The sequence below is a fragment of the Zeus faber genome (assembly GCF_960531495.2).
Source record: "Zeus faber genome assembly, chromosome: 4".
Taxonomy (NCBI): domain Eukaryota; kingdom Metazoa; phylum Chordata; class Actinopteri; order Zeiformes; family Zeidae; genus Zeus; species Zeus faber.
Window position 1 is genome coordinate 18,520,107 of NC_137191.1, and position 11,782 is coordinate 18,531,888.

The 11,782-nt window shown below is 42.1% G+C and overlaps 1 protein-coding gene across 1 annotated transcript; it reads right to left on the reverse strand.

The window, feature by feature from the left end:
* Positions 1-654: 654 nt before the first annotated feature.
* LOC307228964 (acidic leucine-rich nuclear phosphoprotein 32 family member B-like) lies at positions 655-11,017 on the reverse strand. Its single transcript, XM_079998820.1, has 7 exons — positions 10,829-11,017; positions 9,525-9,674; positions 9,306-9,428; positions 7,605-7,758; positions 4,556-4,683; positions 4,371-4,437; positions 655-2,701 (listed from the first exon to the last, which is right to left on the reverse strand). The coding sequence occupies exons 1-7, from the start codon at positions 10,880-10,882 to the stop codon at positions 2,514-2,516; spliced, it is 864 nt and encodes a 287-aa protein (XP_079854946.1). The 5' UTR covers positions 10,883-11,017; the 3' UTR covers positions 655-2,513.
* Positions 11,018-11,782: the final 765 nt, after the last annotated feature.

Consider the following 11,782-nt stretch of genomic DNA (forward strand, 5'->3'; position numbering starts at 1 on the left):
GTGTCTGGGTTTTTGGTGCAGTGGGAAAGTTATAAGAACTCCGTCTACTTTACGTGCCATTAAATGCCACTAGGGGCGCAGATTCCGTGACACTTGTTTTCAGAGCGAGTTGCTAAACAGAGAAACAAGCAAAACAGCAGCAGCAGTGAAAGAAGCACATATGCAACAGCGAGAGGAGTCGTCTGTGTTTTTGCTTTGCATAAAGATAAAAAACAAACAAAAAAAAACAATCACCTATAGGCATTATTTTAAAGACCGGAGTTCATTTCAGTTTAAATTCTAGTTATGGCTTTTCTCATTGGAATAATTTCAAACTTGAATGTCTTATCAATATAATATGTTGATTGCATGATTGTTTTGTCTGTCATCATTACAGCTGTTTTCATATGCTTTGAGCCCTTTCTTCAGATGGGACACCTTTGTAGGTTTGTCGATATCAATTATCACCAAGTACAGTGGTGGAAGTGAAACTTTTATGGAATATAATTACAGTTTAAGTGGAAGTTCTGAATTCCTTATTCTGCTGAAGTGTCTACTTACCGTGGTGTCAACTGTAAGTAAACAGTATTTCTATGAAGTGTGGAAAAACGTGTCAGCAAGGTAGTGAAAAGCGATGATACATTGAAAGACAAAATTGTGAAATCAAACTCAAACTGTGTCACACAATGTCATTTATTAACAGTATATAGAAAAGTGAGAAAAATATATAACAAAACAAAGACGCACTTCAACAACTCAAAACTGGTCAAATTTCTTCACTGAAAGTGTGGTCATCCGGCTCTCCCATTTCCATTTCGTACATAACGTCATTGACCCTCTTCTTGAAAATGGCAGTGTGCCGCCGAGAGAGACCACGCATAAAGTGTCGAGCTCGGCATCTCTTCCCTCGGTGTTATTCATTTTTCACTAGTCGTTTGCTCCGAGTCTTGTGGCTCCGGGAAAAGAAAACAAAAAACAAAACAAGCCAGAAAAGAAGAGCCTGAAGTCCGTCCCCTGCCGTGACGCAACAGTATTTGGGCCAACATAACAAGGGGAGCTCTCAAATGAGAAAAAGACATCGGGGGCTTGCGCCGAGAACACCGCAACAACCCAGATCACCGTGTCAATTTGTTCTCATCTTGTTCTGAACGCGACTTTTTGGTGAAAAACTTCTACTTTTTTTTTTTTTAAATATGCCTCCACCTTAAGTCTTATCAACCTTCTTATAGGGATTATAAAATCTGAAGTGTGCCCAAATGGCTGCCTTCATTGAAGATGGCGCAGGTTGAATTTGGTTTTCCTCTGCCATGAAGTCTTACAATTCCACTGCTTGTCTTTCGCGGCAATGTGTTCTATAGTCGGAGATGAGACTCACGTTTCTATGACCACAACTGACCTGTCAACAAAGTGCCATCTGTAGGATTTATGCCTGCCACAGTCTCTTGCGCACGTAGTGCGTGCACTCGCGCACAAAGCACTGGGAGTTTAAAGTCGGCGCATTGTCCATTGCAGTATCCTCAGAAACCACGGGTGGCAGTAGAGAGAAAGTACCACGTGAAGAAGGACGTAGTAAACAAAGAAGAACGCTAAACAGCAAACATGGATGCACGCACAGCATCGGAGCATGTTAATGCCAAGGAGAAATTGCTGTTCATGGTGGTTAAACTGACAAAAGCGCAGAGGAGCTGGTCTTCCATGTCCGTTCCATGCAGACAGGAGAGGGGGGTTGAAGTGATGTCCCGCTCAGCATTTTATTGACAACTTACTAAACTACGGAACAGAGTCACAATGGGTAATTATTTCTCCCTCATTGCAAGCTTCTGTAAAAATAAACTGCACATACATACAAAGAAAAATAATTACCTTTTATTTGTAAACTAAACTTTACAATGCCCCTGTTAATTTTAAATAAAATCACCAAAGTACTTGAATTAGCTGTTTGCGTATACAGGTAGTCCTCACTCAACAACCTACCTGTTTAACAACCGTTCTGACTTAAGACCAGCTCTCTTACCAGTCTGTATTGTGCGCCTCCTACAATACCGCGGCGTGTGCGCTGTGTGCTTTGAGTCTCTGCGTCAGGCACCTCATCACCGTTCTCAGTCTCGTTCTCGCAGTCTGTCAGTATTCACTACCCTAGCGTTTGTAGTGGCCACGCCCCCTTACCGTGAAATAACACGGGTCCTCGCTTATCGACCAATTGGCTTAATGACCTGGTCCGAGGAATGGAACTTGTCGTTAAGTGAGGAGTACCTATACTATTTGGTATCGGTAGACTTTGTATTTCACATCTGGCTTGGGCTGCGGATCAATTTTGGCCAAAATATCAGAAAAAAAAACAGCAAAACGGTGATCTCCCATCGACCCAATGCATGTCTTCCAGGGAACGCCCCTTGCGCTGCTCGTCACCCATGCGAGCCAACCATATATAGTTCTTAGGAGAAAATGAAACCGTATCATCACAATTTAAAAAAAATAGATTTTTGGAATTTGAAAAATCGATTTAGAATCTTAGAAGACAAGAGTTGCGATTCTTACGTGAATCTATTTTTTCCAGAACCCCTATTAACCACTGCATACCGAGAACACCCTACAAGACCTGCTGTTTTGGAGATGCTCTGACCCAGTCGTCTAGCCATCACAATTTGGCCCTTGTCAAAGTCGCTCAGCTCCTCGTCCTCTGGGTCTCGCTTCCGCTTCTCACCTTTTCCGGCCTCCGCTTCTGCAGGACGAGAAGATTTCAAATGTCAGTCAGGTTGACTGACTCTGTGTTCATTTTAACACACTAGCAGACTCAATATCATAACGACATGATACTGCTGACAAATAATAAATGACAATATTGATAGGAAAGGGCGCCTGGATCGGGGCGGGGGACCCAGGTAGGAATGTGCGCGATAGGTCAGCTAGTTGATGAAACGTTGCTACCCTCGCTCGTCTGCACCATAAATGCTCAGTCAGTTAAACGTATTATTATTTAACTAATGTACACATTTAAATTACACATTGACATAATTTGCACTGAAATGTCATGTCTTCCTAGTCAAATGTTTATAAAAAAACGAGCATCCGTTACTAATGTCAACAATGCCGGATAGACAAACTACATAAATAATAATAAAATGAAAAACATCAATTCATAGCTGCGAGCAAAGACGGAAGAGCCCAGCGCCCAATGCCTGCCCGCCCGGCCGGGTGCGGGAAATGTGCCGTACGGAAGATCGTTTTCCAGATGTTGGCGTTCCCTCGTAGAGGGACCCCTCACCGGGCGCACGATAGTACCCGAAAGATGGTGAACTATGCCTGGGCAGCGGCATTTAAAACACAATTTGGTTATTGGAGAATGTGATTAACGGTATCAAATGGCTCTCAAAATATACGCAATATTTTTTTACAATATATGCAATCTTTTTTTCCCTGACTTTTGGACAAGAAGACTAGTCTAGGTTTAAACTTCCGCTTATACGGCAATTAGTCATTAAGAACATCCCTAGACCCAGGGCATTAAGGCCGAGACATGGTTCATTGTAAACTCTGCGGGTGTTCGCTGTGCACTGTCTATAGCGGTGGTTGGCTGTTGTTCAGTAATAGTAAAAGAGGGTGGCACACGCCGGCCTCTTTTACTATTACTGAACATCTTACTATTTTACTCAAATTTCACTGAGCTACTCATCCCAGTTCCCGAGCCACACACACGCCATAAAAAAATAAGTAATAAAAAAAATAAGTAATAAAAAAAATACATTTGTTAAGGGCTGGTGAATAATGGTGTGATAATTCATATTCTTTTGTCAATAGTTTTCAATAGTTATTTTGTAATTTGTAACTTTGTTCATTCGCTATCAAGTCAAATGCGGAAATACATACAGGACCCAAAAGAAGCAGGCCAATCACAGTGCTTGCTGTGCTGCATGTTTTGATGCACGACCATAAATCTGCCTGGAGCACTTGAGGGAAATGGTGTACAACATACAACATGATGCTGCCATCGTCCAGCGTATGCGAGTAAAAATATTTTCATATTTCAAGGGATGTAGTATGTCTTCCTGGTGCTTTTCTCCTACTTTTTGATGCATACTTTGGGTTTGGACATATTAAACACACATTTGGCAAACTTAATAGTATTCTAGTGTGCCATAATATCCGCTTCCTCAGCTGTTGTTTTTCACCGTGCTAACGGATGTATATGAGTATCAGTGCATTTAAATTACACATTTTCCAAATTTTGATAGTGTGTCATTTCTGATAAGAAAGATAAATATTAAGTGAAGGCTACACAAGGGTGTTGATGGGATTAATTAATGCATTTCTATCAGTTTTAACATCGGTTCTTTCTGGCTTCAGAAAACACATTTTTATCTAAAAAGACAAATAAAGCAGTTAACACTGACCATCTTCATCCTTGTCGTCATCGTCATCATCATTATCCACTTCCCTTTCCTGTCCAAAGTCTTCCTCCTTAATGAAAGAATGGATAAAATGATACACCACGCACCAACAGAGCAGCTGGTTCCTCAGTCTGAACCTGGTTAATACCATTGATAAAACAAGCAAAAACAAGGAAAAGGCCCTTTACATCCTCCTCTCCGCTGCCCTCCTCGTCATCCTCCTCTCCTTCTACCTCCTCTTCCTCCTCCTCCTCGTCATCCTCTTCCTGGTCAAAGTCCTCCTCCTCCCCGTCCTCTTCCTCCTCCTCCTCTCCCTCTGTAAAGCCAAGTGGAACGCAGCTTGTTAGTCACAGGAAAACAGCAGCAGCAGCAGCAGCAGCAGCAGAGAGCCACGGTACACACAACTGAGGTTCTTCATTTCTTTCTTATTTGATTGCAAATTCAATCATTTTTACCCTTTTTTTGTTGGAATCATTTTCTTTCACATGCAAAACATTTCATGCGTAGTTTTTAATTTGTTTAATTAATTTGGGAATACATTCAGTTGACATGAGACTCTGGTATTAGAACATTATATGATTATTTCATTCCATCTCACAAGGATATCTTTCCCCTTGACTTTCTTGATATTCTTTCCAATTTTTACAAATATATATTCTCTTACTCCAGTTAACTAAAGATACTTATTCCAAGGGGATGTTTAGCTGGCTGAGACATAGACAGCGGTTTGATACTGCAGACAAAATGAAATTATTCGGAGTCGCTTTGAACAAAAGCGTCTAAATGCTAAATGACCAAATGTAATTAATGTTATTTAGCATTGGTTAACAATTTGCAGTAAGTTGACCCAGTATCCATCCAACAATGTATAATATTGATTCATAATTTTTCTCTTTGAACACTTTGACTGAGACTTTAAGTCTGTTGTTACTGCGCAAATTGTTTTTAATTTTTGAAAGTTTTTTGAGCTAGAAGTATCTGAAACGCGACGGCAGAACGGCAGAATGCACAGACATGGTTGAGGTCTCGTTAGAACCAAGACGTATTAGACGTTTGAGTTTGATCAATATTGACCTACATTTGGAGCAGAAATTAGGGAAAATCAGTAGTAATTTCATTAAGTTCAGGAGCGGGCCACTTTGTGACATCATCATCCGTATTTATACAAGTCCAAGCCTCGTCTCTCCGAAGTCATTTTATATGCAGCGACTTGCGCCAGCCACTTGGACTGCATAGCGTTCACAGACAACCCATGTAGACGGACAACTCGAGCAGGGCTCCAAACTTACACCATCCGTTGACCCGGAGGCGATAGAAAATGTGTTTGAGACAAACAGAGATCTTCCCTGGGACGTCTCCGGGACCAAAGGGATTTTTGTATGTATCAGCCCGCCAGGCCAACCCCCCCCCCTCTTTTAAATGCAAAAAATGAGGCCAAATTTCAACTTATTATCCGGTACCATATGTGCTTGGTTAGCTCTCTCTACTATCAGTGAGTTGAGACACACACACACCCCGCTACAGCGCCCACATAGCCCTGCCTCCTAGCGGAGAGCAGCTCCTGCTTACACTGCTAACGGGACACACTGTACCTGCTTCTCCGCGTCGGGGGGCTATGTGTGGGGCTTTTGTTGCAAAGTGCGGGTTTGTGGTGCAGCAAAGCTGTTTTCCTGCTCCGTAACTTGTGCTCCGGCTCCATTTCTAGCTCTGTTAGCCGTTCTAGTCGTCCAGCCCATAGAGAACAGTAGGAAGCCCATGCCAAAGCTAATGCCAGCTCATTGGCCCGCTACTTTAACTGAAAGTCACGTGGAATTGACTTTTTAAAACTTGAAATATTCAAATACATACATTTCTTTATGAATGTTATTGAAATACAGTTATCAAGTACAATTTATTTAAATATTATGATTATTTTCTTATTTAAAATCGAATAATTTAATATGACCAGAGGAGAATATCAAAACAAAGCAAACACATAAGTAAATATTGAAGAGTACAGTGGTACCTCGACTTACGACTGTAATTCGTCCTATAAGAACGGTCGTATATTAAAACAGTTGTATGTCGAAGCAATTTTTCCCCATATAAATTATGAAATCATGAAGGGTGAAAATAAACAAAACACACAGCACAAACACAGTAAATATGAAAAAAATATGGATAAGCCACAAACTACGTGCACACACGATGTAGGTCGCCCGCTGACTGACTGCTGACTGGCCGCCGATGCGCCAACTCCAAATTTCCACGGTCGTATCTTGGAGCAGTCGGTCGCAAGTCGATACAAATTTTCGCGACTAACGCTGCTCGTATCTCAGATTAGTCGTAAGTAGATGCAGTCGTAAGTCGAGGTACCACTATCTCAGAATAAAAACATAATATTCTGATAATATATTATTTTTATGACTAGAGATGTGAATGTGTAACATCTCAGAGGCTTTTGAACAAGTGCACTACCTCAAGAATATTGTTTTCATTAATGTAAAAGCTTTAATTCTAGTTAATGTTTACTAGTTATTCTGCTGTTCTCTGCTACTAGCCAAGAAAAATAAAAGTTAGTAATAATAAAAATCGAAACTTTTGATCAAAACCTATTTCTTTGAATGGAGCAAAGTAAATATAATTAATTATTTCCTCAACATTTTAATGGTGTTCTTTTATGCCACTAAAAACTATATAGAAACAACATTTAGCTTTTGGGATGGTTTACATTCACTTCGGGATGGTAAAAATTGTTTTTCGAGACAGTGGTGAAAAAATTTAGTCTGGAGCCCTGCCGAGCCGACGCTACGTTGAATAGAAACTCGGAAAACTGTAACTCGCACTGTGTTTCACAAAACCCCGAAAACTATAATCGGTCACAGAAGGCGTTTATGCACCGCAGGAAGTTCTAAGAACCTTTGGAGGAAAAGTCCCTTTCTTTTCTGTACGCACTGCATAATCCAGGAACAATCGTTTTTGTTAAAACACCGCTCTTGAGGGACATTTAAACGACACATCACAAGAGGAACATTCAGTGACGTAAGTGCAATAGGATGTGTTTTACGGAACCTCGGAAAATATACCTTACATGGCTAAACTGGACCCTGTGTATTGCTGCCTGCAGCTAAATTTATCATTACTTTTGGTATAAAGCAAAAACACCCTATTGTATTTCATTTCAAAAGATCAACGTGGATTCGATACATTTAACAGCCCACCCAGCCCTCCACACCCCTGAACCTCTAATCCACACACCGTCGTCATCGACACCGCCCTCCCTGTCCTCCATGTCGTGGCCGTCCAGGTAGGTGAGCTGGGGCAGCAGCTTGAACACGCTCTCTCTGTAGTCGTTCAGGTTTGTCACTTCGCAGTTGAAGAGGTCCAGACTCTTCAGTTTGTCCAGCTTTTTCTGTGACGGACGGACACGCAGGGTGAGAATCTGCCGCTGCGTCGTGCCCTCGGGGGGGTTTATTTACTGTAAAGGGGCTGATTTCTTAGTGCCCGAGAAACCGCATTTGCATCAGTGTCCCCCCCTAGGACGGGTACCAGTGGGTGTGACAGTTTATACCGAGATCTATCGATAACTCTTAAAACTACAGATGTTTCCTTTCAGTTGTATGTGTATTGGTCTCTTTGAGAGTAAAGCACTAAGTTTTCTTTTTTAGGGAAATTTATCTGGGGAAATACATCCTCTCACACGTCGTGTGTTCAAATTGCACAGCAATACACCCCGCCAAGTGTGAAGTAAATCGGATGAATGGTTGTCGACTTCCTTTATAATTACAAACAGCCCAAAATACTTTGGACGCAGAACAAGTAGAGTGATTGTGAAAACTTATTTTGTATGGAACCTTTTCTACTAATAGAAGTGAGATCTTGAGAAGGCTTTACATTTTTAAGAAGTTACTAATATAGTTAGATTAAATAATTTTCTACATTTTTTTAGAAGCTGTGGATAAAACCTTCCGCCGTGAAGGACCGCCAAAGCTCAGTAAACCTAAAGACAATACTTGTTGCTCTATATTGCAAACATTTGTGTGTAACAATTCAACAGTTTAATAGCTGATTCAGTAAACAGTGTTTCCCCTAGAATTTTTTTTCAGGCCCGGTGGTACAAACCGAAGAAGCCCTGAACAGCCATGGTGCTAGGATGGTATATTGGTGCCGTCGGCTTCCGACAGATGCCGCAGCAGGCGGTCTACAATTTATATTTGCGTTTAAATTTTTGTTCGCTCTGTATATTCAAGACTTAAAACAAAGTGATCGCAAAGAGAGGACAACTTAATAAGCTGCATTTATTGCATAAAAATAAGCTGTGTAACCAATGACCTTTGCAAAACATTAGCACATCATGAGCACAGTGTGCATGATTCATTGCTGCACTTTATCTTCCTTGGCTTGGGGGCCCATTTTTTTAAATCGTCATGCCGGCCCCCAAGTTGCTGTGCTTGCAGCCTGCTCCTTGGGTCTGTTTTCACCTACAAAAAGCTTTCATTCCGATTCATGGGATCTTTCATCACATTCACAGCACCACATGGTTTCGTCAGACCCTCCAGATCTTATGGGAAGTTCCCATTTTCAAGCATGCAAAGTGAGAAGGAGAAGCGCCTGCAGCGCACGCCTGCAGCGCACGCCGCGGCGGCGATGCCAGTGCCAGTCGGTCGTTTAGTCGGTACATTTTAACATCCCTAGTTTTACATGTGTTTAAATAGCATAAATGGACTGCAAATTGACATAAAAAAAGGCTATAGTACATTTTTTGGTGGGGGGGGCTAGCGGGGGTTCTCATCGACCTGGTGGCTCGCCAGGCCTTTACAATTAAAGGGGAAACACTGGTAAATGTTGTATAACATTTGATTAGGTCTCACTTAGTATACGGCAACATAAAAGGTGTACCGGTAAATTTGGTCATTGCTGCTTCTAAACTCTCTTCTTGGGCGGGGTGTGGAAACATACCAGAGGCTCCAACGTGCTGATGTCTTTCAGTTTGTTGCCGCTCAGGTTTAGATGTGTGAGGTTGGGGAGTTTCTCTGCTAAAATGTCGAGGCCGCCGCTGATTCTGTTGTCGCTCAATTCCAGCTGGAAGGAAGGGAAAGTGGCAAATGAAAATTGAAAAGCCATCTTGCAACACAAACCACGCCAGCCGTGAGCTATGAAGGTCCGGCGTCACGTTACCTTTTTCAGTTTTCCTAGTTTGGGCAGGTTGGAAACTGACATTACACCAACGTTTATTAAACTGAGGAACTCCAGGTTGACGAACTCCGCTGAGAGGCCAGTGATTTTCCCATCGCATGATCGGCAGTTGTCGAGGACGAGCTCTAGTATCTGGGGGACGACAAACACACGTGCATAGGATACACTTCATTTTGGTGTAGCATTTAGGGATGCCCGACGAGTCATCAGTAGGAAGCCCGATCGAGCCCCGTTCCTCCAAATAAAACAACCAAAAACAGTGTGGGGACGGGGCACGACTCGTAGACCCCTTAAGATTATTTTCTTTGAATAATGCATGAGGGGGGTGCTCAGCGAGAGAGTCCCAGATGAAGTGTCCCCGTTACGCACGTTTCATTACGTACTGTACTCGTTTTGTTCCATAAGCAGACCTAAATTAAATGACCTACATCTTAAATAAAAACACAGTTTTGGCGCGCCGATCGCGGGCGCCCCGTCGTCGGACAGGTGCGCGAAACGCGACCCAATCGCTGTCTGGTCTGCAATCCATGTGTATGTGATAAAATGTTTTTTGGTTTTGTTTTTTTATAAAATATACGTTGAACAACACAAAATGGGGTAGAAGTTACTTTGTAGTCCTGGTGGTTTCTCAAAGTCCCCTCTATATAAACCACTAAATGCATTTTAACACTTGGGAAGGCGCGGTTACGTTAAAGCTTCTCCAAACATTACCATTCGGAGGAAGTCAAATTAACAGGCTCTAAACAATACACTGTGCACAACAAACGGGGTTTTTTTTCTTTAAAATAAATACTATATTTGTCCACACAGGAGGGGTTATTTTGTTTGAATGCACTGAACCTTCCCTTGGGCTTTTGGGCTTACTTTTTTTTAATTATTTGGGCATTTTTTTAGGTTTACTGTATATTGATATACCATATTTATTACATTCTATATGACTTCATTGTTATTGCCAATTGTTGTGATGGGAGCTGCTGTAACAGCGCAGTTTCCCTCCGGTGGCGAATAAAGTCTCTGCTAACGATGGCTGTTGATAACAACAACACTTGGCTCGGCTATAACAGGCTAAGCTAGCCTATCTGAGCAAGCTAAGGTAAGCTAGGCTAACCCTAACCTATTGTCCTTTTTAAATGCCGTGGAGGAGCCGCAGCAGAGGAGTCTGCCCGCCATTAGCCACCCCACGGCAGCGGAAAGGACTCAGTAGTCGTGCGTTCATTCCTTTCCCATCTCTTTCAAAAATGACTCGGGGAAAAAAACGAAAGGATCGGCTCGGGGGTGACGCTTACATCCGACGGCGTCCGGTTCGTCAGCTCCAAGTGGATCCTCCGCTTCATATCCATGTTTTAAAATTAAACTTTTTCCTCTCCCCGGGGGTCGTGCGGGATTGTTCTTCAGCCCAAAAGGCAGAGAGATGCCCTAATGGAGGGAGAATACGGGACTAAGTTAGTCCGGCGAGGAGAGAAACCATGGAGGGAAACGGGACTGGAACCCAATGACTGCTCAGCAGCGCCCCCCGTGGCCAGAAAGGCACATCGCCCCGTTTTGTATTATTTTTATTTGTAATAACACAAAATATGTGAATATGAATATGACGCTGCTCCGAAGCGTTTGGAAAAGTGCTTTATTAAGTCGGATCGGGTGTAAACGTCTTGTGGATTTCGCCCCGTGCAACGAGATCCTTTTCCGTGTGTTTTCGAAGTGTGCAAAAAATATTCTGTCAATTCACAAATAGATATCGTTAAATACCAATTGAAAAGAATATTAAATACTGCAATCCAACAATGTGTATTAATATTTGTAAACGGGGGAAAAAAACAAACAAACACGAAGCCCCGTCAGTCTAGTGTTTGACTGCGGGACAGTATGACAGGAGTACCCCCCTTATACAAGCACAAATCTGTATTCTACTGTATAAATAAATGAATAAAATACACGGAAAAGTATTGGAAAATTTAGAAATGAATCCGCCTCTATTTCCTTGTGACAGTGTGCTGATTATAATCGCAAATTAAAGAATAAAGCCGTTTTTCTTTTCCTTTTGAATGCGTTATGATATGCGATGTATACTCTCTGTGTATCATCTGATGAATCCCGTGTGCTTGTATTCGTTTCTCGTGTTTATTTATTTCAATTTGATTTTATTTTTTTTAATTGACATCTTATTTTGAAGACCGTGCATCGTCGGTGTGTTTCCATGTTTGGTCTCCGCCCCGTCGCGCTCTGGGTCGGTGCCGCAGCCT

Coding starts and splice junctions, on each gene's coding strand:
- LOC307228964 (XM_079998820.1), bottom strand. CDS start 10,882: ATGGATATGAAGCGGAGGATCCACTTGGAGCTGACGAACCGGACGCCG. Junction 7,759..9,305: donor TCAGCACGTTGGAGCCTCTG/GTATGTTTCCAC, acceptor CGTCCGTCACAG/AAAAAGCTGGACAAACTGAA. Junction 4,684..7,604: donor GGGCGGTGTCGATGACGACG/GTGTGTGGATTA, acceptor TTGGCTTTACAG/AGGGAGAGGAGGAGGAGGAA.